Source organism: Pangasianodon hypophthalmus, chromosome 4, assembly GCF_027358585.1.
Source record: "Pangasianodon hypophthalmus isolate fPanHyp1 chromosome 4, fPanHyp1.pri, whole genome shotgun sequence".
NCBI lineage: Eukaryota > Metazoa > Chordata > Actinopteri > Siluriformes > Pangasiidae > Pangasianodon > Pangasianodon hypophthalmus.
This window is the reverse complement of record NC_069713.1, coordinates 15990539-16018439: the sequence shown is the minus strand read 5'-3', so window position 1 is coordinate 16018439 and position 27901 is coordinate 15990539. Positions and strand designations below refer to the sequence as shown.

The window sequence follows — 27901 nt, the reverse complement described above, 5'->3', positions numbered from 1 at the left end:
ATACAAACTACTGTACATTACTTTTACTGCATTAAATAAACATGCATTTGTGTTAGCAAAGACTTTACTCCTTTTTTTTTACTCCTTGTAGTGTTAAAAATATTAGTAAAAAATATGAATATAATGAATATTATTTTTTCCCCAGAATTTTCCACCACAGAACCCGTTTTAAAATTCAAATAATAGAAACCTTTTGTATCACATTAACATTTTTCCCATTTTTATTAAAATTGTAGTTAATTGTCATTATTTATACTTATAATTATTAGGCTTTAGTAATTAAATTCAAGCAACCAATCACTGAGGGTTAGAACTATAGTAACTAAATATTAATTATGATAGCTGTTGATTTCTGGGCTAAATATAATGGACCTATTCTGAGGTCCGTGACTGTGGAGGACACTAACATTGCTTTCCCTTTGCTGCCACCTATTTAGCTATGGCTTTCCCATTAGTTTTTATATGCATATAGTATACACATATAGTGCATGTATATATATATATATATATAGAGAGAGAGAGAGAGAGAGACAGACAGAGAGAGAGAGAGAGAGAGAGAGAGAGAGAGAGAGAGTATAGTATAGTATAGTATAGTATAGTATAGAATAGTATGCATATAGTAAACACTTGTTCAGAAGTGTGTGTGTGTGTGTGTGTGTGTGTGTGTCTGTATGGGGCTCTGATAATTCCCATTTCTCTTTAGCATGCTGTGAGGCTTCCATACATAGCCGAGTATAAGGCTAGCACCTCATTATGTCCAATAATCAGTCAGCTAACTCAGCCCAGTTCAAACCAATTAAATGGAACTGACATAAGGAAATCTCTCTCTTTTTCTTTCTTCCTTGTTCTCTGTTATATGCCCATATGATAGACGGATATAATAAAAGATAATGTATTATCACCACTACACTCTTAATATAATCCTTTTACTGCAGCATGTTGTTTGCAGTAAGAATTGCTGAGCACTTTATATTTGTAGCTATACACCACAACCTACACAAAAGACTTTTTGAAGCTTCATGGCTGCTCTCGAAAAAGGGTTTGTGAGAAGGACAAGCTGCTCCCTAGTCTCTCTTTTCTGGCAAAATGGAACCATGTGAAGTGTCCCAAGACAGGCGAGTTAATGAACTGTTAAAGAGGGAGAATGTGATGTTCATTAGATTGTTAAAGGAGAAAGAAAGGTACAGAATCTGGATTAGAGTGTGAGAGGAGAAAAGTATAGACAGTCACACAAGCTTCTTATTGTGAACCTGCAGTGCAGGGAGCATGTGAAACCTTTGCAGGCAATTAAAGGAGTGAGTCTGTGGTTATTTTTATTAACTTTATTTTGAGGCTGGTAGGAATAGTATAGATAGCGTGTGTGTTTGTGGGTGTTTGTTTTTTGCTGAGTGGCCATGCTGTTGCACATCACTGTTACTCAGTAGCTATGTTTATATGCTGCCTGTTAATCCATTAATAATTTGATTGATGGCTTAATTGGAATAAAAATAACATTATGGAGTAAACTGATTTAGGCCAATGCAAATTAAATTTCTATTTGACTGAAGGATGTGGGTATAATCCATTAAATAGAAGAATAATTTGACAATTTACTCAGTCTGAGAAATTCTCTAGCTACACATCCTGTATAATGGCACACACTGAATGCAAGTTCATGATCCATATTTTAAGAGTTTAAAATAATTTATGAGTCTGAATCCAGCTAATATTTTAGATTCACACCTTTATTTCAAGTCGTTTTGCTGAGGCTGCCATAATTTAAGACTGGTGAAAAAAAAAAACAACACAAGCAATGCAATCGAACATGCTGAACTAACATTTGATTCTTGTTACACTCTGACTCACACATTTCTCATTTTTATTATAACATTAGCACTAAATGCCACTCTGCATGTATTACAGTTTGGTTCAGATTACATGTAACATGCATGTAAACAGATTTTCAGTAGAATGGTACATGTAAACAGTCCCTGTCTTTCTCTGTCACACACACACACACACACACACAAACACACATACACATACAAGCATAAACTGGACAGAGGGGTCAGCATTTGCTTGCAGTAATGTTGTGACTGGGATTCCCATCCAGAAAACACAGATCAAAACACCAGACTGTCGAGTTCAGCTATTCTCAGCAGGAAAGGCCGATATTACAGTCAAGAAAACACACACAGAGAGCCACTTTCCCTTCCTTTAACTCTTATAAGGAGACACACACACACACACATTCCAAATTCTTCCAAATCTTGCTGTCAATCACTTGGGTGTCTGGCCCACATACGACCCTGCAGTTACTCTGTCACCAGCCGCCCAACAGCAGGGAACTGACTGTGCCCAAGAATCCACTTTTGTCCGTATGTAATTAACTTGCAGAATAGCTCAGAACCATTTCTTCCGCTGCGCCCCATCCTTCATCCCTCATTCTCAATCGTTCTGGCGAGTTGAAGTTTATGCCTCTTTTGAGTGTATTCAAAGGGACTAGCTGGAAAATGGCACACATTATGCACTGAGCCCCTGTTGGCAGAAAAGCCCACTATGCGGCATGACAGTTAGTACACCGCCGAGCCACTAGCATTTCCGGCCCAAGCATGGCCCCATTTGTTCAACTCCTCCGAAGCTGCACTGCAGTGAGCCTGTAGTCTTCAAACTGACTGGAGGGTCAGATTTAGGGTCAGTGGGATTTGGAAACCCCAATGACAAGCGAGAGTGTCAGCCCCACACTTGCATTTTGCTCAATAGAATGACCTTTTACTGTAATTCTAAGTGTGCGTTTGCCTCCGTGCCTCTATGTGTAATCATACTGTTGAATGAGAAGTGCTCTTGACCTTGTTAGCCCACTGCAGTATTTATACAATACTAATCAGCTAGATCGCCTTTTGACTCTGGGCCCTATTCAGTGTCTTTACAAAGAGAGGGCACATTTACAGTGAATGCCAGATCGAATACACATTAGTGATTTAATTATACATATTTCAAGCATACGGAATACACACAGACTGTTGGATTTGTTCAGGTTTATGGTACTTATTTGACTGATGATTTAAATTCTCTGCATAATATGCATATAATGAAAGGAAAGAGAGACATAGATGGTAAAAATTACAATTACATGCTCCTTAGCCATGCAGTGACCAGCATCTAAAATAGAACTATCTATGTATCAGACAAATGCACTTCTGCTTACCACACAGAAAGAAATACATACGATACCTCAGGCAGGTTAAATATAGATAGCTTCCTGCGTAATATCTATGATAAGTGCTAGAACACAGTGATTAACTTTTCTTTACCAAATTTACCACAGTACTATGGATTGTAATATCTGATGCATTACAGCTTGATCAGTCAAATCTGTTGCTGCTTTCCACTGGCTTGAATATGGCCAGATGGTTTTGTTGCAGCGACTGGATCTCTCATCTGAATGAAAAAAAGAAGAAATTAATATGTTGGCCTCATCTGTACTTCGAACAGAGAAAGTGAATAACTCTCTTTAGCTGAGATTAAACTCAAAAGGCTGAGATTAATCATACTCCAGTAGACATTCACATTCAGATGCATAGACATTGATAGTTTGCAGTCAGCAAGCAGCTCTAATAAATTCAGCTCCAATTACATGCCATTTCTTTGACATCGTTTATACCTGGTCATGCATCTTGCATCTGGATTGTATCCTGTTAATAATGTTACCCACATGCATTTATATATGTAATCAAATGTGTCTCAGGTTAGCCAAAACCAACTGCTGCATCAAGTGTACTATGCAAATGAACTCATTACACTTTACCATTAACTTCCTGCTGAGTTATAATAGTAAAACTGTGGCAGAGATCCCATAGTAACCATTAATTAGCCAGGGTTTCATTCACATTAACAAATTCTCTAAAAAACAAACATGGAAAAAGAAGACCTAGGGAGTAAATTCAAGAGAAATGCTCTGTGAGAGGGTTGAGGTGTGGCTGGAGGCTGAAGTGGTCAGAGGGAATGATTGAGGTGATATGATCTCCAGCTGAACTCTGACACTTTAACCAACAGCCAGTGGTTTAGTGCAATTTGGTGCCCCCTGGAGAGCTTGCAAAGAATTCTGGGTAAAGGCTGAGAACAGCAACAAGGCCCTGATGGCTTAATTGTAGGACAGATGCCTGGGTGCATGTGTGTGTGTGTGTGTGTGAGAGAGAAAAAGGTGTAGTGGAGACAAACCCTCATCCTGATAGTCATTATAAAGCAAACAGTGAAGTGTCAAGCAGGAGAAGTAAAAGTGAGATCTTATTGCCCTTCCTCCACTACTGCAGGGAATACTGCACTGGATTGAACCTGGACTGCAATCTTAGATATATCACTCATCATTTTCATTCCTGGACTTACAGAATATAATCTTACAATAGTGTCTGTATGAATGTTGTGCAATATACAGCACGTTCACTATTTGTTAACTAAGGAATATAACAAGATGGGACACGCGGTTATAGGAAAAGAAGCAGTGACTGGGTGGTGTGATGCAATTTGGCATGAAGCAGTATTGTTACCATCCTGAACTTGGTTATTTTCCAATAACCACACATACCAAAGTGATTTACTCCTCTTACACCACAGCAATTTACTAACACTAACAATGTTTTATTTAAAAAAAAGAAATGTCATGTGTTTTATCCATTTAATGTTGGAGAACGTTTGTTGAGCAAGTTCAGGTTTTTACTTAAGTTATAGCAGCTATAAACAGTTTCCTTACCAGCCTATCTTTTTCCCCCACTCTCTTGGGGTTAGAAAGACATAAAAATGCAAAACCCAACATCTTGAATTCTTTCCTTCTGACTTTTACACAGCACTGACACTGGAGCCTCCTTCGAAACATGTTAAATAAATGTTTCGTCAATTAGACACATTTTTAAAATCTGCACGTGTGTGCATCATACGTGTCTGTGTAAGTTGTTACTATAGAAACAATAACACCTTCTGACCAGCTGAGAATTCAACAGAGCTGTGGTATAAGGCTCGGCATTAGAAGCCCATCTTCTAATGCACACAAGCGCCACATTACATAGATTACTCCACAGGGTGTAGCAGTGTTAGAAACGTCAGCACTGTGTCGGTCTAATCGATTTGCTGTCAATCCGAGACCGCACACACACTCATCAGCTTAGCATGACTGAGCATGCTTCAGAGCATGACTCAGCTTATCAATCGTACCTTCACGCCTCTCCCTAGAGCTACCATCCGTCCAGCTTGACTTTCTTAATGTGAGCCCAGCGTGAACATTGCAGCCTCCAAGCATGCCCTCACTGGTCTTTAATGACCTATCATGGTACTAAAGTTCACGTCAGCCTCAGCGAACCCTAACTCAACCCATCACAAATCAGAGGCTAATGGGATCTCATATGGGAGCTTGTGAGCAACAGCCTAGCAACAATCACCAAGGTCAGGTGAACATGTTCAGGGGTGGTAGAGGTTAATATAAGGGACCTGAACAGGGATTTGTAAGAGAGAGAGGAAACGGATTCACAGAAAAGGAGTTCATCTCACAGGAAAAAAAAAGCAGTGTGTGACTAGAGCTTCGAAGATTTGCAGGTTTTGTCTGTTTCGCACTAATATACTGCATTCATATGCAATATAAATATTCATTTACTTTAGACTACTTGAATTAATAGCGTATTTTCTAGGTATGCTTTCATCACTCTTGCGTGCAGTTAGTAGATCTTGTATTTGTGTATTAGCTGGTGATTTTTTCTGTGACTAACCAGTGCTTTTCTAAAGCAAGTTCCAACACATTTGTTTGTGCACATTGTCTCAAGTTTTTCTCACCTTGTAAATCAAATTTGCTATAACACATTTAGCAGCTCTGATTTTTTTTTTTTTTTTGCAAAGATGAAGCACTGTGCAGAAAACAAACAGTGATTCTATCTCATTCTTTCTTTACAGGAGAAAAAGAACAATAAAAGTAAGCCATGGTTAAAACTATTTTTTTTATCTCTTCAGCCAGAGACAGCATGCTTTCTTTTTAGATTTGCACTCACTCCCTGTTGCTTGTGTCATACCCCACATTTGGTCATTAACTGACCACTTTAACATTAAAGCTTTGGCACTTTGGCACTAAAGAACAATCAGAAACAGCAAGAAAAAAGCTCTTTCTGTATGCTTCCATTCAGTTCCCTGTACAATCCAGGCTGGTCCATATTTTTATGCTCATTACTTTTCCTAACTAATAAAAAGTTTATTAGTGTTATTTATTGATATATTCATTCATTTATTTATGCATCTACAAGACCACATGGCTGCACATAAGTTGCCAGTGTTCAGGTGAAGAATATATGCTTGCTCTCACTCTGAAGTAAAATCCTTGTGTCTTCTTATTAATGCTTGAATATATATTTCTAGAAAAATCTGAACAAGCGCAAGGTTCATAAGCTTGGTATTACCAAAACACCCTGATTTTAGTAAGTGGCTATATAAAGTTATTTCTGTTCCATTGGATAATGAAAATGTACAGAGTACATAAGTACTGCTATCTCCTATATCTGCTCTCTGGGACTTATATTGTGTGAGTTATTACATAGTAGAGTCAGCTTATTAATTAATTAATATTAAAAAAAACACACACGCACACACACATGCACTCCTACAGACACAAAAAGGCACCAGGTTAAATACACACCCAGAATGGAAGTTGAACACCATTTGTTTTAGAGGCAGAAATCACAGAACAGATGATTTGCCCCCACGTTTTTTTTTTTTGTTTGTTTGTTTTTGAAGCATGGTGTTCTTTTAAGAGAACTCACATCACTTGTTTTGCTCTTTCTTTTTTTTTCTAGTCTTGATGTTTGTGTGTCATTTTGTGTTACGTGGTATGTGTTAACCATGAAGCTCAAAAAATGAAAAATAATGACTGTTTTGCTGCAGAAAAACAATTAGTTACATTTAATCTGAAACCAATTTATCAGTGTACCTTGGTGTACCCTGCTAATTGTAACGTGAAATGAAATATTATATGAAGTAATTTTAGGCTTCATGAGGCACATAGCACACTAAATCCTAAATTCTTCTCCAAATATTGTATATTCTCCAGCTGTTGAAGTTGAAATATTGCTGCTCACACTATCTCTTGATGTGTTTCTTTGTGTTTGTGCAGACTCTCGGCCCCTGCCGGATGTAGCCATGACGGGGAAGTGTACGCGCGAGTGTGACGAGTACGGCCACTCAGACGCCTGCTGGATGCCAGTGCGCACTTCACCCGAGCGCAGGCCCAAGGCCACCCCTCCCAAACTCTCCACCTTCAACTCGAGCTCAGCCGCATGCAGCGGCGCTGAACCAGCCACGAGCTCCGATCCACTCGCCGTGGCCAACGGAGAGCCCTCGCACCTGCTCGGAGACCGCAACCGCAATCTCCTCAACAAGAAAATGGCTTCCTCCTCTTCCTCCTCCTCAGCCTACGACGCTTTCGGCTCAGCCGCCTTCTCTGCTAGCGACGAAACGTCTCGGCCTGTTGAAGAGATTCCGCTGGCACCCACAGGCGAATATAAACCCACGCAATGCGGGACGCTCACCAGGCACGAGGTTTACCTGTGAATGTCCCAGTGAACGAGTCACGAGTCACTATTCGACCCAACAATGACTCTTTGGCAATTTCAGAGACGCTCTTAGCGCCAAAGCCTGGTATGAAACGTGTGCTTGTTTGATATAAGCAGTGAGTAAAAGACATAAAAGCATGGATAACAGTTTTGTAGATGTGGAGGAGACAGAGGAGGAGGAGAGAAAGACAGAGGTGGAGAGAGAGGGATGCTGGTGGATGAGTCCTGTGTCATTTTGCTGCTAGCATTCCGGGCCCTCTGACTTTTCCCAAAGTGCTGCCTGGTTGTGTAGAATTCATCATAAGCATGCATGCAAAATCTAGCCCTTAATGACTTGGACTCTACTTCTTAGGACTTTTATTCTTTTTTCGTTCATTCTTTTTCTAATTAACGCTAAATAGATGGCAGGAGGCAAGACTGGTGCTGTTTTATTTTTTATTTGTAATCTTTATTTCATGTTAATGTTCCTGTAAGAGATTGGAATTGAAGAGATTTTTTTTTTTTTTAAGTTTTAATTATTGTATACTTATGCAATCTGTCCAAGCATTGGACTAGTTACACTGGACAACCATAACATTCAAAGAGACACCAAAAACAACAAAACTGGCCAATTGTGGACAAGAATTGATGCATAACATTATCAGTGATTGCAATGGGAGGCAAAGCAAAACCATTCAGAAAACACCTGGAGCACGTCTTTATGTACTAGTAACATTTCCAGTGACTGTAACCTTTACAATGGGTCTGTAGATATCTAAACGGTGGCATACAAGCTGTAAAAGGTGAACTTACACTGCAAGAAGCGAGTTTACCTGTGTGCCTATCTGCTTCTCAAATGCACACACACACACACACACACACACACACACACACACACACACACGCACATACACACATTCACTCACAGGATCTCATGTGGGTGACAAGTTGTACATAAATACGCTAAACATATTCGGGACACATGCTTTATACCTAAGCTGTCGACTCACCAAACGCTCTGCCCCCGTCCTTTCTCTGTACACTGCTGCATTGTGGGAGTTGTTGACATTTCTTGGGTCGCCTGTGAGTGCTGTAATTCCACGAACATTGGCAACTCTAGGAGTTCTCGACAAGATCTATGCTGTTTTCTTTTTTGTTGTCTAGGACTTAAACTGAAGCCCTTAGTGACCTATGGCACACAATGAGTTACACCTGCACACAAACACACATGGCACCTTACACACACATATAGGACCTAACTGGCTATTAGGATCTCTCGTTAGATAAATAACTAGCTACCAGGGAATTTATTAAGACGACTTGGTCCCACGGACCACATGCTTGGGCTGGTCCTGTATAACATTCTCAAAGTACGAGTGTTAAATTGAGCAATAAACCCAAGGGACGTAGAAGTATTCATTCTCAATCACACCTACCTAAAGTACCGAAGACACACCTTAAATGACTAGTCTCCTAATCAAATCAGTGAATCCTGATACACAAACACACTGAGGGCATGAGGATCCACCAGCTAAATAGATTTGTACAATCAAAACAGGTATCTTTACGATGTCATTGGGCTAAAGGAGCACTTGTGGCCATGCAAATACAAAATGTTGCCATTAAAAAAAAAAAACCAAAGTCCTGGGAAGAACACGACATGGTATTTGGTATAAAGAGGAGGCAAACTGAAAATCTGGTTGTATGTTGGTTTAAATACATGCACGTTTAACTGTAGAGTCTGAGGCTAGAGAAACAGCCGTTAGATGATGTCCTTTCTGAAACACAAACACTTCAACCACACACACACTTAAATACACACATTCACATGTTAAGGTCCTGTGCTCAAAAATCCATCAAGTAACCCAAGTTTGTGGTTGAGTATACACTTCTAAGGCTCAAATCCTGCCTTTAAAACTGGGTGACAATAATCAGATGCAATGGAATTACTCTTTTGTATGTTGGAGAACCCTGAGTCTGAACGGACTGCACTTTTTTTTCCCTCGCAGCCTGAATCTATAGTCTGTGTGTTCTACTTGTCGTTAAAAGAAGTGCTCCGATGCTTATCCACTGTATACAGAAATATGTACTTTTTATTGCACGTTTAAAGGGATTCTACTTCACATACTATGAAGGCAAAAAAAAAGAAAAAAAAAATGGAAATGGATAAAAAAAAAAAACTCTTACCGTGTGATCTTGGAGGTCCATTGCTTGCTTTTGTTATAAACGAACATTATAAACAGACATGTAGTATGGCTTAGATTATCAGTTTGACGAGGATGAAAAATGAAATATGTATACTACAATGATTCATCAGTTTATTTAGCATCACACATTTGGTAAATGTTTCATTCTTCTGACCAAACGTCTTTTTTTTTTCCTTACTTTACCACACGCTCACATTGATATCACTGGCACACTGAAAGATTACTTGTCACATCACACATTTATAACATAATCCGACACGATACTCAGCCGGCATGATTTAAAGTTCTGTCGATTTGTATTTTTTTTTTCAAAATGTAAACTTGGTAATGACGCCATGTGTTGAGCTTTATTCATATTTTTTTTTTCTTTATCCTTTCCAGTGCCACTTTGTATATTTAGAATGCTTCTGTAAAAAAAAGAAAAAAAAAATCAAAACAAAACTATAGAGTGAATGCAAAATATGCAACTGTGCCTTTTTATACCGTTATTGGTATGACTCGTCGTTTTGACTAGTATAAAAACTGAGATGGATGAAGGGTGTTATCCGGGGAAATGACACACCCTGTTTATATGATACTGAAAAGAAACACAAAAACAAAGCTTTTATCTTGTGACTTCTTCATGTTAGATTGGTCAAATGTTGTCAAGTCTATCAATAAGTAACAACTGTACACATTTTAGGCAATCTCCTAGCATATGAATCCATACGATTTCAAATTTTCGCATGATTACTTGACCAAACCACTATTTATATACATAATATAAAAAAAATGTTGCTAATGAGATCATCATAGTCATGATAGTACGGATAATGAAATTATCAGTAAAGTCAATGCTGCATTAGTTAAGATCAGTGCAGATTGAAGAGCTAAACTACGTTTGTCTAGTCTAGACATAAAACTGATTGTCTGGTGGTTTTACTAGATGCTAACAAGCTGAAGACCAGCTGGAAGAAAAGAGAGATATGCAGAAATGTGTGCTGGCAAAACATACATCTCTGTGGGAAAAAATATGCATTTGTAGACATGCAGAATACTATTTTATATATGACTATACAGATAATAAATGTCAATTTGATAGAAACAAAAGATAAATAGTGATGAATGCGAAAGAAAGACCAAGTGCATCGAGCAGAAATAGATAAGCTTTGATCATTAATAATAAAAACTATTTTCTACTCTTAGCAGAGATTAGATTAAAGCCAGCATTGCTGAAAGCAGAAAGTCTGTAGTCCAAATACTTCCCACAAGTTGAGGTGTGTGTTCTGTCAGCTTTGAACTTAAGACTAAACCTTGAGTTGTCAGACATTTCACCCCTAGCAGAGAGACCTGTAATATTAACCATACTCTATTTGTCCTGCGACTTGGATGTTGATGTAGAATTGACGATCAGTTTTAATCATTGTTTTATTAGGAGTCACTATGCACGCAGCTTAGCTGAACATGGCAAAATGTACTGAACGCTGAAGTCCACCTCTATTTATGAACTATTTTACTTAATTTAATTTTTGCTTTTGTACAGGTATTTCTGTAAATAAATTGCTTGTCATTTTTTGTCTCTGCAGAAATTAAAATATAACGATTAAAAAAAAAGCGCCTGTCTCCCTGTTCATTAATCTTATGCACAGGAGCACAGAAGACATTTATTTTGGCTGACATCCTTCTAACACATAATTAACATAAAGGCTGTAACAAATTAATATACTTGTGATACTGTCATAATTACAAATTTGTAAGACTTATGAAAAGAAAACTTGTTAACACTTAAGGGTAGAGAACTTATTACTACACTTGCAGTAAAATCTTTATCACTATTAGAATTCCTATACCTTTTGTGTACACAACCCAAATCTGTTAGGCATTGCTGCATTGGGAAAGTTCTTAGTATTAAGAGATGGTTACACACACGCTTAAGTCCATTTTCTGGGCACCTCATTTAGATAATTAAAAATACCTACATGTAGTTCTAGGTTGCCAGAATTTGCCTCAGAGGCAGTTTCTTCTCTTTTTTTCCCCAATACCTTTAAACACAAGCACATGTGTTTAAGCCTAGAAAATGCAGACTGAAGAAACAGATAGTGTATTTATGGCAAGCGTTCAAATAAACATCTAATAAGAGTTTAGTATCTTGCCATTGTACGTGTTGTTTCATGAATAGTTTATACAGGGTGTCCCAAAAGTCTCAATACATAGAGGAAATTAACACTTTTTAGCAAAATGTCTTTCAAAATTTTTCATGCTTAGTTCATATTATATATATATTTTTTCAGATAGACATTAAGAATGCCTTCGACAAAAGAAGAACGTATTGAAATCATTTCTCACAGCTGGATCGGGAAGCTGTCGCAAGGTTGTGATGGACATGCAATTACATGCATAACACAAAATGTTTTAACAAGAGTTCATAATGAGTGGGAAAGACCACTCTGTGTGTGTTTACAAAGACACGGCAATCATGTAGAGGATGTCTTGTAAATTAAGTTTTGCTAAAACGTGTTAATTTACCCTATGTATGGAGACTTTTGGGACACCCCGTAGTTTTAATTACACAATAATCTCTGACAATGTGGTTTAATTTATCAATATGGCTTCCACCCTCATTATTCAAAGCTTAGAAAATAGCACTTGATCCAGTACATCCTATTTTGCTTTTTTTTTCCTATTGTATGCCAGCAGGTACTTGTGCACACAACTTCTAAACTACTAAATAGAGGTCATGATATCATAGTGTGTGCATGAGGTGTAGGTTATTTATCATGGTTTTAATATGTTATTTTGATTTGTCAATTTAATAAAATAATAAGTTGTTCTTGGTCATTCGATATCCTCTTCTGTAGAGTTAACATTTTGTCGGACATCCTGGCCAAGCACTCACCTGCTACCTTTACAGAAAGTTAAGTTAATTGATAATTTTATCCAGAACAAATTCACTCCTTGAGAAGCTATGCCTCTGCCTCTTCCAATCTGGATTTTAAAGGGATAATACTATTATTTAATAGTGTCATATTTATGCATTTAATATTGGCTGCAGATGGAATCTCATCATTTGAGTGTATTTGCAGTCCCCCTGCACAATCCCACATTACTGACTGAACACTGCTTAAGCCTGTAGTCTGATGTTTGAATACCAGTGTGTGCAATTTCAGCACATGGCTCAGGGCTTCATCACAGCTTCATTCACAACTGCGCAACAAAACGCTGAACTCTTTCAAAATGACCTGGATGAGTAAAAACATCCCTCGTACATGGCAGACACTGTAGGTGCATCCTGTCTGTCTGCTTTGTCTGTCTGTCTGTTGATGCATGAGCTGGTTACCGTGGAGATGATTAGTATTTCTGTCTTTTCCATCCCCTAAAACTAAGGAGTTTTTGATGTATTCTCCAAGCAAAGTATCACCAAACAGACACACACAATCTTTATTTGGACCTACTGCTATAACATATGTGCAGTACTGATTAATGGGTATATCCTTATATCTTTAGTTATTATGAGATGAACTGTAAATTGTGAGTTAACATTTGCCAAAAATAAGAGATCAAGACAGAGTTGATTTATGACATCTATTCACATTGCATTATGTAAAATAGAAAGTTCAGTGTGAAGTGTTCATGCGAACATGATTTTATTTTGCTTAGTCTGCACAAAAACACCAAAGCAGAACAAATTAAAATGAATGGAAGTTTAATTAATATCTATTCAGTATATTTTCAAATTGTTCCAAAACCACTTTCCCTTGCACATTTCTGATGAATGGTATAGATTTATGGATTATGTGATAAGTCATGCATTACTGCATCATGAGAGTGTACCTTTATAGACTGTACCCTATATGGCCAAAAGTATGTGCACACCCATATGTGGTTCCTCCTCAAACTGTTGCCACAAAGTCGGAAGCACACACTTGTCTTGAATGTCTTTGTATGTTGTAGCATTACAATTTCCCTTCACTGGAACTAAGGGGCACAAACATGTTTCAGCTTGACAGTGCCCCTGTGCAAAGTTGAGGTCAGTGAAGACATAGTTTGCCAAGGTTGGAGTGGAAGACCTCGAGTGTCCTGCACAGAGCCCTGACCTCAACCCCACTGAGATTGATTGAAATGCTGATTGCACCCCAGGTCTCCTCGCCCAGCATCAGTGCCTGACCTCACTAATGCTCTTGTTGCTGAATGAGCACAAATCCCCATAACCATGTTCCAAAATCCTAGTGGAAAGCCTTCCCAGAAGAGTGGAGGTTATAATAACAGAAAAGGGGTTCTTAATTAGGAATGAGATGTTCAAAAAGCACATATGGGTGTGATGGTCAGGTGTCCACATACTTTTAATTACTCTAGAATTTGGCCAAAATTCTAATTAGGCACCTGTGTCAACCAACATATATTTATCTTATAGTAGATACTACAACCTACAGTAACTTACAGTCTTAGACTAATTGCATCACCAAACACGTGCACTTTCCTTTAATAAAACACTAGTCTGAGATTCTGAGAACGAATGAATAAATCCTGTTGATCACACACACACACACACACACTTCTTTATTTCCCCTTAATTGCTAATAGTGGGTAAACTATAATAAAAGTAAATGGTATATACAGTTACTGTCCACTTTATTAGGAACACCTGTACATTCATGCAGTTATCCATTCAGCCAATCATGCGGCAGCAGCACAATGCAAAGAAACATGCAGATACAGGTCAAGAGCTTCAGTTCATGTTCACATCATACATCAGAAGTGGAAAAAAGTCTGTGACTTTGATAGCGGCATGGTTGTTGGTACCAGAGGGGCTGGTTTGAGAATTTCAGAAACTGTTGATCTGGGAATTTCACACATAACAGTCTCTAAGGTTTACACAAAATAGTGCAAAAAAAATCTGTGGGCAGAGGGTGAAACACCTTGTTGTCTGTGCCTACTGTAGCCTCAGATTCCTATTCTTGGATGACAGGAGTGAAACCTGATGTGGCCTTCTGCTGTTGTACTCCATCTGTTCCATCTACTCCAAGGTCTGACATAAGGTTTGATGCTTTTCTGCTCAGCATGGTTGTAAAAAGTGTTTTTTTTTTTTTTAGTTACCTTGTAGCCTTCCTGTCAGTTCAACCCAATCTGGTCATTCTCCACTGTCCACTTTAATCAACAAGCCACTTTCCACTGCAGAACTGCCACTCACACTATTATTATTTTCACCATTCTTTGCTAACTCAAGAGAGTGTTGTGTGTGAAAATCTCAGGAGATCATCAGTTTCTGAAATACTCAAACCAGCCCATCTGGCACCAACAAAGTCAATGTCACTGAGATCACATTTTTACCCATTCTGATGTTTGATGTAAACTTTATCTGAAGCTCTTGACCTGTATCTGCATGGTTTTATGCATTGCTTTGCTGCCACATGATTGGCTGACTGGATAATTTGATGAATGTGCAGGTGTACAGATTCTCCTATTAAAGTGGATAGCGAGAGTAATACAATCAATGTGTTTCAAGTTCTATGAGGCATTATATGCACATGGTAACATCTCCAATATAGGGATGTATTTTGTGACCTTTAAAGGAGAGGAAAAAAATGCCATGTAAAGCAAATGCACTAATTATGCAGTTTGAAATGTTCTGTTACTACATGTTTGGATGTTCTACTTGTCCCTCTGGACATTCTCTCTGTTCTCTGCAAGACTGGGTGATATCTCATTGCCAGTGTGATGGATTGAGTTCTTATTATGGGCTGATTCAGGAACAGTGGTTCACAGCTGTTTTAGGCACGAGTATGACCTCAAAGACCGACTGCTTCAGCTTTTAACTTTATTGCTAAAACTTTATTGAAAGTCTCCCTTAACTTATATTTTGTAAAGTCCTCAGTTAACATGGCAAACCCTAAAATTCAACATTAATAAACTATAGATGATATAAAGATGTTGACAGTACACGTGCAATAATTGGAGCTAATTTCAAATTAAATAAAATTATATTGTAAATTAAATAACATAAACTAATATTCATTCTATCCATGGCTGAAAAAGGTCCACAATGTGAACTAACTTTTTAGTTAACATGTTGTTGGTGGTTAATTGCCAGAATTCATAATTGCAGCTGAATAGTGGGTTCTAATAATTACACCCAGGGACCCGAGTTCACTGACATTTACATTTATGCTAATGTATATGGACTTATTATTATTCATGGGCAAATGAAACATTGGTTAATGCATGTGCTCTTTATTTAGTTAACATTAAGCATCAATTATACGAGGGTTAATTACTTTGTTTATGTTGAATATGGTTATGGTTAAAGTGAAAGTTCATGATTTATTGATTTCAACAAATGAAGTAAACAATGTTATTGAAGGAAACCATAACCATATTTCCTGGAATAAAATAACAATAACATTATTTAAGGTATTCATATTGATCAATTTGGACTTGGTTTTGGATGGAATAAACACTGGTTAATGTAGGTGTTTGTTATATAGTTAACATTTAAACAAACATCAAATCAAGTGGACTTTATAATAACTTTCGATAATATAACATTAATAGCCATGAACAAATAATTAGTTATTCTGAATTTGACAAATGTTCATAAATGACAGTTCATGACACTGTTAATGTATATACTGTATTAACTAATTATTTAATACTGGTGTGCACAATTTTGGTATTAACTCCTCATTATATGTGCATAACTTAACTCTGAATATGGTCCATAGTTAATAATGATCCAATAATAGTGTATGCTCACATCAGCAACTACATGAAATATCATTTATAAACATTTGTTAATGATTGGTTCATCACTTTTAAGTCATTCATCAATAGTGTATACACAAAGTATTGATTATATAAACTGTTATATGTTCATTCTCAAATTCTGAAAAATATGATTTTGTATTAGTGATGTATTAACTCAAGTTATTCTGAATTGTTATCACTGAGTGTTACTTATGTGGTTACCATTACTGTATTCTTCGCTATATCGCTATATTGTAATTATATTGTAATTTAGGATCATGGTGTTTTTCAGCATCATACACTCTTGGCAAGGTGACCCAGCTGGAGTGATCAAGCTTTAGCTTGGGTAGCATCATTAACCATGAATTACTTCTACTTATCCACAGCCACTTAGAGGTACATTCAGACCCCCATCTGCTGCTCTGTAGACTATACATTCTACAGTGATACTGGTCACCAAACTTAGATTTTTTTTTTTCTACTCTTCCTTTTCTGGGAAGCTTGGCTACTTACCAAAGTCACCTTTTAACTCCCAGTCTTTCCTGGTTTCTTGTTCCTGGTTGACACTTAAAAATGTTTAACATTCTATACAGATAGCATGAATAAGATGGTTTATTTGGCTGGGAAGTGAATGCTCGCAGTGGTTCATCCCACTGCCCTAGAAGTTGCTTTATAAATCCAAAGAAATCTGCTTGAACAGTCACCACTTTCCTTCTTCCGTTCAGCCCATCTCAAGGTCAGCAGCTTCTATTGGAAGATGCTACACTGCTCTGCAAGAGCCCTTCTCTCTCTATTTGCCTGCCTTCCTAAACTGTCAGCTCCAATTTCCAGTTTTTACCTGAGGTGGTGGTTGCTTGGTTGCTCACTTGTTTATGATGTATTGAGCCTTTACTTCTCTCTTCTCCTACAAGCCAAATGTCTCAGGCTGCTAGCATAACAATGATGGTAGTCATAGCCTGGCTACATTTGTCACCATTGCCCTTGGCTGTAACTTCCAGGAAAAATTGGCATTTTCATCAAATTGCAGCCACTTCTTTTTCTTGCAGGCTTGAAGCCCCTTGACTAATTGATGATTAAATGTTCTACACATGACTGAAGCTTGTGTTAGTTGGAAGTTCTGGGCATTTCTGGAACCTTCTTTGCTCTGTGGCAATTACAATGCTTGCAAACTTTTCATCCCGGCCTAGTGAATCTTGCCCAAAACTTATTTAATGCTCATTGAATTTTTTTGCTGTTCTTTGCTCTGTCCCCTAGGGGTACATCTCTGGAAGTCAATCACCATAAATAAAGTTATTTAAGGGGATCTAACTGTAAGGCATTAACTTCAGCCTGAGCTCTTGAGCCAATATTTAGTATATTGGAAGAAAATGTACAAATATTGGAGCCACATTGACAAATCTGATCCATCTATAAGCCATGTGAACCACTTGCTAACGTTAGTAGTCCAAGACATGGGCTGAGAGAGAGACATGTTGAAGCATATAAATCAATACTCTGCAGGATCAAAGCAGGGTAAGCAATTAATAACACCATTGATTATCTTCCATGGCCAGTACATGCACAATGACTTTGTGAAATGAAATTACCTCTGCTCTTTAAATCCGCTAATATCAACTGTTGATCGAGAATTAAATAAACCACAGAAGGAGTGCCAAAAACACATATTGTTGCCAAACAGAGTAAACATGGTGCTGTTTTCCAGGGATTTATGATTTTCTAATATTCTTTTTTCTTACATTATGGAGTAATTCAATCATGGACAGTTAGCACTTTGTAAAAATTGACTTTGGTGTTTGTGTGCACAGCCAATACTCTATTTTTCCTCCAGTATAAGATGAGAGAATGAAATCAAAGTTTTATGTGCTGTGGAAATGAACAAATAAACACAGTGATGAGAAAAGTCTTGCAATAACTGTTTATTTAATTGAGATGATATAAATTCTATCACAGTTTATTTGAGGGAATACAGGACCCAGGAGATGATATTGGTACAGCGAATGATATTGTATTAAATGTAGGAGGGAAAAATATCCAAAAAACCAGGCATCCAGTGAACACATGATTCAAAAATGAAGAAAGAGAGAGAGAGAGAGAGAGAGAGAGAGAGAGCTTTCCCCAAGCTGATCACTCTAAAGTAAGTGAGTAAGATAATATAATTTAATATTTCACATTCTCACCAGTATTGGAATCTTTCATGAGCCATATAATTTTGAACAAAGTATTACATTTTAAATGTATGTGTTCAGTTTACCTCAAGCTTTCTGAGAGCAGTTGAACATCACTGTAAGTCTCTCTTTGGGGTATCACCCACAGATGAATCTTCATGTGGCATGCTTAAACCAGTAGATCCTTTGGTGTAACTGCTGGAACAATCAGCAGGACAAGAGTCATTACTTTCCTCAGGCATAATATACTCAAAATTTCGCTCACGCGTTGTTCCACATGCCACACCTCATTCCAGACCATAGAAATCTGCCCATGGTCAGAGGTCTTTGCAGTCATTGAGTGGGTGAGATACAGGGATTGGTAAGACAACAAAAGTTTCAAGAAGACCAACAGTGCAGATGTTCTGACTGTCATAGATCCACACCTACAATTACCCAAAAGATAAGTCATGTCCAAGACTATTCAAAGTTATTAGATAGGTTAACCCTGTATGATATCACTGAGAAGCTTCTTCCATACAGAATAGCACCTACTTTACATGTCTTATTACTAAAACCACCTGGACCTGAGCTACCCCCACCTCTGGAAATTGAATTTAGGTCATTCTACAGGTGTAGCTTATTTGACTCCAAGTGCCGAGGTTGCCACATGTATTATCTAGTGACTGAGGATGAGTACAGTCCTAAAGAATGCTTCTGGGTCACAGGAAAAGACATCCTAGACTCATCGCTCATAACAGGCATGAGCACCGAGGCGGCTGCCTCCCGGGCCTCATCGCATGGATGGTTTGGCCAGGACATTGTGACTTTCCACATCCTGTTCACTTCCTGGTTTAGCTTATAGCACATGCCCAGCATATACTACAGCAACTCTTGCACAGTCTTCCCATTTCCAGTGTTTTCATGAGTCCTGAGCCTTATATCATTTTGATTGCCATCACCACGTGCCATTTGCTGTGTTATTTGTTTGCTCTTTAGCTTGTCCTTCTTGTTGGTAATAGGACATTGATAACATGTCATGCCTTACTGGGTTTGACCCTTGACTGCTCTACCACTTTGAGATTTGGATTGTGTTTGTCTGCCTTTTCTGCATAGATTCTGTAAATAACCACATCCTGAACTTTGATTCTCAACTTTCTCCTCCATCCAATGACTACAGTTTGAACTGTAGACTATAGACTACAGTACAGACAGTCATGACAACTGATTCGTAACATGTTAATTTATGTCTATCTGTTTTTGAACAATATGTCAGAAATGTTGTCAATACAGTACACAAGAACTGGATCTAAAATTTTGATAGTATGAAGGATGGGTTGATAGTCTATAGATGATCTCCAAAAATTAAGAAGTATAAAATAGACTATCCAAATAAAATGAAAGCACAAGGGATACCTTTATCATCTGTAGACAATTTTCAAGGCATCAGCCACCGTAATGAACTAATTGGACAAATATAGTGGAAAAAATGGACGAAGTTGATAATCTATAATGTGTCCATGAAAACTCCACTCAACATCAACGACAAGCTGTGATATTGTTGATCTAAGATCTATTTTAAATTTTAGGTAAGATAAATTTTTGATTAGATCATTTATAGTATAGTGTCCAAGCTGGACTATCAAAATAAAGTGTTATTCATGTTCCCACAAGCATTTTAAAGTTAAGATCATCTGTATGATAAGATCATTCATTATGAGAAAGTGAATGCTCATTGCGTTTCAGAAACCTAGCCCAGTTTGTTTATGGAAGGGGCCATAGGAAACCAAGCCATAATCATAAATAGGAACAGTCAAGTCTTTGTATAACAGTGATGCAAAAAAATGTTAGGGTTACCACTGAGTGTTAAAGTGAGTCTATCAGGTACAGCTATAGAGATGTTTCACTTAATAAAGTGGCCAGTGAGTGTATAATCACCAGGAAATTACATTTCACAGTAGATAAAGACTAATTCTATCACTATAGCAATACATGGCCTGCCTTTAGCTTTTAAATACATACACTGTAACCTATAGAAACAATGAATATATAGTTTTACATAAATAAAATCAATTCTCAAATACAAACTATTCTAGGATTTTATAGAAGGTACAGGCAGTAAATTCGCTAATCACTCACAAATTCTTCTCAAAGTTTGATTTCTTAGCCCACTAATCTCCTGTAGAGAAGATAAAGGTCTTTTTTCCCCAAAGATTAGGCCTAATCTAAGATTAAGGTTTGAACTCATTGTGGATTCTTCCCTAGAAATCCTTTTCAGTGCTGGACTAGAAGACCAGGTTCCATTGTTGGATATGCTTCCCACTTTGCAAGGGTAAAAATATTTAAACAGGATTAAAAGCAGATGGAAATGGGTCATGTCTGAATATGTACTAGATTCCTGACCAAAAGGATAGCAGCTGTTTCGGTGCTTAGACATCTTTGGGTTATGTAAGCATGATTAGGTGTGTGAGCATAAGGGGTCATAATGTTCTAGCGGTGACATCTATAACCAGTGTTTGTCCTGAGTATCCAATTAATCTTTCCTATTAGATGTAACATACAGTTCCCATGGAGATGGACACAGTGGGGTGTGTGTGTAGAGAGAGAGAGAGAGAGAGAGAGAGAGAATGATAGGTCGGCTTACTGTCCAGTGTGGTGCAAGTAGGTCACCGGCTCTTCCAGAGGAGATTAACATGCAATGATCCCTCTGGAGATAGATTACCAGTCAGGAAAATCGAGACCTAGACATGACAACCAGCTTGAAATGTCTTGCAGTATTTAACATTCATTAAGAGTTTCCTTCACCACATGGGAGCATGAATAGAAAAAAAAAATGATGAAGGACCTAACATAAATCAATATGGTGTAGCTGCTCTCTAGACCAGGGCTTCTCAACTCCAGTCCTGGGGCCCCAAAATCCAAAGTTTTCTAACTCCCAATAACACTCACTGAGTTCATCAACTGATTTTTAAGCCTTTTATGAGTAAATCAGGTTTGTTGAGGGCAAGAAAACCTTGAAACAGTGCTGGTCAGGGCTTAAATTGAGGCGTTTGGTCACATATGTGTCAGCCAATATACATCAATGTAATGTGAACATACAGTGTTTCACTACAGGGCAGAAAATGACGATCAAAGTCTTGTATTATACTTCTGGGTTTAAATCATTGATACTGTATATACACACAGCTAATAGACATTAAAATGACCATGTTAACCAGAAAAAGATGAGTGTTTAAATTTCATCTTTAAAGAATACATTAGCAATGTGAAGCACATTCACTTTCAGACTTTACATTACTAGAAATGCTCATTATTATTATTATAATATGAACTAATATCTAACTGAAGCTACACACAGCACAACTTCATCTCAGCCAAATGAGCCAATATGGTATTGCTGCAGCCCGGCTCAGCTTAAAATAAGCCTCCTCCATCTATGAAATAAACAGTTCATTTTTACTATACAAACACTTCAGTGTGTGTGTATACATACATACATAAATACATACACAGTACACACACATTTACAGCATTTGGCAATGCCCTTACCACCTTACAGAACTTCTGTATTATTTCCATCAAAAACATATCCTCATGCTAGTAATATAGATCAGGATCTAAGAATACTATCAAGCTAAAACACTGTTAGTGGGAAGTTAGTACAAGTTAATTAGTTGTCTAACATCTTATATTACTCTCTATAAGATAAAATTGTGTGTGTTTCATGCCCGTGCTGATGAGCAGAGCTCTTTGTGCTCATTATAGTTCTACATAAGAGCGATGCTGGCTTTGCAGTGAGATTAAATTGGATGGAAAAGTATTCTTTACTGTTTATGAGCACATTATTTCTACACAGAAATGCAAGAAGTGGCAGGCATTTTTTTTCTTTTTTTTAGTACGGCTGATTTTAAATTATCTATGGCGCAAACCATTGCTTTAGTATTGAATAAACTGATTCAATAATAGCATTGAATAAACTCATTTTAATTGTATTTAGAAAATCATACATAAAAAGTGAGGTGACTAAACCTAACACAACAATGACCCTTTTGACTTTAATAGTTGATACTTCTTTGCTCAAACAATAAGTGTTTTTCCTGAAAACACAGCACCAGAAATATATCTGCACATCATCACATCTGTGAGCTACACTTACACATAATCTCCCTTTCTGCATTTCAAAGTACAAATCAGCCTTTAGATGAATGTCCCTCGACTTTTCAGAGACTGTGACATAGCTTCATCTACAGTCACAATCAGTGCTATCATCAAGCATGCAGAGTGAGCTTCAGAACAAATGAACTCAAGATGAAATAAATTCACTCACACACATTATAATCAGCAAGAGTATTTGAAAGTCTAACAATACTGCATCTCTGTCTATCCTGGGTACATTTCAGGGCAACCAAATCAACAAGGACTCACATTTCTTAATGCTAATAATTCACCGACTCAGTTCATATCAAAACATTAGCGCTAAAGGTTAGTGTTGGGATGAAGCTAGAATTTGTACCTTTTCTTACAATGTATTCATATGAAATCAAATAAAATCCAACCACAAAAACATACAAAAGTGCCATGAACTCCAATATTGGGCTCTGTAATATTTATTCTTAAAACAAAGCCACTCCACAGTAGCAGAATGCTCTTGAAAGCTACCTTAGCATTCATGGCTGCGGATTTGAAATGCAGCACTTTCTAACCACCCAGGTCCCACTAGAAATGTTTAACTTTTAGCACGACTGCCAGGAAATCAAATGAGACTATTTAAATTTTAGCTCAGGTCTGGAGAATGATCTGAATGCTGGTGTCGACATTCTGTATATACCACTTGACCTTGTTGGTGATGAGATTCAAATATCCGGCTCTGTTCTTTTTCTCTCCTCTTGTCAGTAAGAGATCTGTCCCTCCATCTCTGAACAGTGCTTTATCTTTGACTTTTTGTCATGCAGATACAGTGTTCTTCCTCACTCACCTTCTTGATTTCGCTTTCCTGCTCTCTCGCTCACCTCCTCTTTTTCTTGGTCTCTCTGTGGAGACTTGATTTATTCAGTCCGCAATTTCCTTCCAAGCGGCAGGTGGACTTAGGAGACATGACAGCATGGAAAACATTTCAAATGCACTGCAAAGATGGTATAAGACACATTGTTTGATATCTCATATGTTTTATTAATTTTTTTTTTAAATAAAGCAAAAGTAATACAAGTAAATTTGATGAATAAAAAAGTTATGTATGTTAACAAAGATGCCACCATGGGAGCTAAGCAAAAATCAGAAAAACATATAAAATCATAACCTCAGTATCATAACCTTAAGGGTGATGGCCTGATAAAAGTGAAATACAACAGGCAACAACAAAGTCCTTCAGGCGGTTGAGTTTCTACAGGCAGAATTGCGTAAACACAAGGATCGGAGAAGTGACAGTCACTGAAATGGAAGATTGCAATGCTAGAGGGGCAAACAAAAAGCAAAATTTGATATGCTACAGGCATTATGCAACCTTAGCACTATGTGACAGATGGAGTATCCACCATTTGAATTCAGGTGAAAATTGAAACTAGTGAGGTGGTAGATACATCAGTTTTGAGGCATACTCAAAGGTTCTGCATAGGAGAGGATGGAGATTGGCCAAAGTAGGGGGCCTTTGCAACAGAGCTGATAAAGGAGGTGTGAGGAGAATTGCTACTTATTGTTTGGTCTAACCCAAGATGGAGGTCTACCAGGCCTGTTCAGCAAAAAAGTTGGGCAGTCCAAGAGGAGACTGGTTACACATTATATTAAACAATTTGAATGACTTTCCTTGCTATCGTTTGTTTTTTGATGTGACATTTCTCTACATTGATAATTGACACTTAATATATGTTGACCATTTTTTTATTAATCTTGTTTTGGCAGCTCCATGCAGAAAGCATGAAATTTTGCAATGTTCCCCAAAACGATATTGTTTAACTACTGCCTCAGTAAACAGTGACTGCAAATAATGTTTTCATTGACAGATAAGTGATAGTTTATCTCATATAGCACACATACCATACATTGACATGACATGCACAATTTGTCTTGACAACATTGCATTGACTAATTGGATAGATGTCAGTATATTGTTTTTGGTTCATTTGCTACTTTCTATCTTTCTTTCTACAAAATTCTATCATGATTTTGAAAACAGTCAGTGCATAGTTTGATATTCATACTTCAAAGTCTATCACTGTTAAACATTATAAATGGATAGTTGAAATCAGACCTCTTATATTCATAAACTAGAGAATTAAAAGAAAGCCTCTATGGCTACTTCAGGACACTTTACACTAGAACTAGTGCACTAGAAAACATAATGTGAGATCTGTCATTGTGTTTGAAATGGCATACCTGTATACTGCATACTGAACCATTATATACTACATACTATTACTTGCAGTAGTATGCAGTACATCATGCAAAATGCAAGAATTATCAATTGGTTGGCCACATAACCATTTATTAAGAAGTGCAAAACAAACAAAATCAAGACTAGACACATGGAAAAACAGGCAAACTCAAGCCAAGGAGGGGCACAAAAACCAGAACTTGAATAGTGTGCTCATTAAATGCAACAGGGAACAGGTGTGCGTGATCAGCAGTACCTGAGACGTGGTCATGTGATGTCCTGGTGCTGATGGGTATTGTAGTTTCAGACAGATTTTGGCACTAACATAACATTGGTATTCTACTCATTCATGTGACATGTAGACACATTTCCTTCTAGAATTATGATACAGTAAACCATTTCATAGTTGCATTTGTAACTGTGAAATTTCTGTATTGTTGCAGTTACTGTGACACAAAATGATATGGGAAAATATTTTTGACAAGTATTAACCATAAAATGAAATTTATTGAAATATGGCCAGACTACTGTCATCCTGGTGTCTTTGGCATACTGGAAATATTCGTTTTGTTCACATACTGTGTACATAATACACACTGCTTTTGGACAGGGTTTGTATGGCTATAGTATGGTATGTAATAGTATGGATAGCATGCCACTCCCACCACAACCTGTGTTTCAATGATCAGTGTGTTCTGCTCTTTAAGGCCTTTCCATAGCCAAGGACAAGCACCAGACTGCATTGTGATGTACAAGGGAAGAAAAAGAAAGTTTTCATATACCAAAAATAGACAAACAAGTTGTGATACAATCAAGGAACAGCTAAACAGACTGTTTATACTTTCTGGACAGAACAGCGGGTCAATATGTCTCGATTTATTTAGACTAATGCGCTTGGCTTTGTATAGTTCAGTCTGATTACAACTTTGTGTTTGAGCCTCATCAATAGTTGTTTAATTTTGTTCATTATTTCAGGTACATAGCTATTGTTAAAGGCTTTTTAAATAAGCCAGATTACACTGTTATTAGAGTTACTTGTGTTACTAAATGGGGCAGACCATTCTTCAGTTCAGTTAGCTATTTAACTAAATTTAATTATATATTTTTATTATGATTCTGTTCCTAAAGATTGCTTTTGTTTTGTTATTCATCCCAAGTAAGCATTTTCCTTCATTGAATAGTTGAATAGTTTTCTTTTGTTATCAAGGGAGTTTTAATAGGAGGTTAGTTAATGCCATGAATACTATTGGAGCGGGTTGGGTTTCAGTTTAGAATATATGGAGAATATTCAGAATAGATGGAGTGTAAATGAAGCAGTTAAACGTGGGAGATTTAACTCATTTTATTTCTCTGTAACTAATTTTTAGTCCTTAAAAACATCTCAAAAGACTTTTCTTTTAATTGGTTCACTACATGTTATTCTGCTTACATTGCAAAAGCTAGAGAGTGCAATTTGTAAATTGATTTCATTTAAACCAAATTCAATAACTTTAGATAGGGAAGGCAATTCAAGACCATTCTGTTCTTTTACTTGATGAAGGGGGAAAACAGGTTTGGCAAAACTGAATGGTCTTATTTGTTTGCAGTGCTGAATCCGTCTAATGGATTAAGGTCAAATTCCTATGCAGGAATGCCAGCTAATAGAACATTATCTCCTCAGGCCAAGGCTGACTCTGTGAATCAAATTTGGATACTACATGTGCCGTGTGGAAAACTTAAACACTTTTTTTGGCACTTTTCAGCAACTGCAGGAGAGATTTAATATAACTGTAAGTCATTTTTCCACAGATACCATCAGATCAGAGATTATGTGAAAACATATTTACACAATTTTGCCATAGCAAAACCAGATAGTCCCGATCAGTGTGTGAAACTGGGTGCTGGGTTAAAAAGTGTGATTTCTTATCTGTGTGATGCCTTTAAAGACTTTAAGCCACTCTCTATGGAGTGTATAAAAAGTGCATGGGGAAGCAGAAATGGATGTGCAAATACATAATGATATTTGGGATGAAAGTTTTGAATATTTTCAGGTCTGTTTTGTTAAGACTGGTTAACACAATTTAAAGTATTACATCGGTTACACTATTCTAACATTAAATTTACAATGTGATAAATGTTTACCTAAGGCCTCACTTTCACACAGTTTGCCTTGTACATTTTAAGAGTATGGATAGCAATTTTCACAACTTTATTTGATATACTTAAAGTGCAGTTTAGGTCAAACCCAGTGCTTATTACAGTTGTGTTTGGGCACCAGTCAGCTAGGAGTCTTTCTATTCTTGCTTATTGAATTTTCACCCACTCTTCTGGGCAGAATGGTTCTACTTCTGAGACATTCTTGGGCCGTCTTGCATGCACAGCATATTTAAGACCTACGCACAGATTTTCCATGACGTTCAAGTCAGGGGACTGTGAGGGCCATTTTTAAAAGCTTCAGCTTGCATTTCTTGAAGTAGTTCATGGTGAATTTTGAGGTAATCCATTCTTCCTTCTACCTGTGCAATATTTCCTGTGCCACAAAACCCCAAAGCATAAAAAATCCACCTTCATGCTTAACAGGCAAGATGTTCTTTTCATCAAATGCTTCTCCTATTTTCACCAAACATACCTTTGGTTATTGTGACCAAAGAGTTACATTTTTATCACAGCACTTGTCTCCGAAACGCCTCTGGCTTATTTAGACATTCACTTTTGTGATGAGGGCACAGGTAAGGTTTCCTTCTGATGACTCTTGCAGATCATGTTTGTGCAAGCAGCACTGTACAGTTGAATGGTGCACCACCACTCCTGTGTCAGCTAAACCATCCTGCAGGTCCTTAGTGTCATATTAAGGTTTTGCTTTGCCTTTCAGGCCAGCATATGGACAGATCTATCTGAGAGTTTTTTTGGTCTTCCAGATCTTGTCTTTATAGTTTTCCAGAT

General features: G+C 37.4%; 1 protein-coding gene across 5 annotated transcripts in view; it reads left to right on the top strand.

Annotated features, from left to right (window-relative positions):
* The window catches only part of pcdh7b (protocadherin 7b), a 137366-nt gene extending 125408 nt beyond the window's left edge, over positions 1-11958 (top strand). For 2 of the 5 annotated variants that reach the window (XM_053233797.1, XM_026936693.3), the window contains exons 3-4: positions 5917-5935; positions 7124-7262. In XM_053233797.1, the coding sequence (XP_053089772.1) occupies positions 5917-5933 (17 nt within the window). In that variant the 3' untranslated portion in view covers positions 5934-5935; positions 7124-7262. Of the gene's footprint in view, positions 1-5916; positions 5936-7123 lie in introns of all 5 variants that reach the window. The other 3 variants (XM_053233796.1, XM_053233795.1, XM_053233799.1) reach the window with 2 other exon arrangements.
* Positions 11959-27901: the final 15943 nt, after the last annotated feature.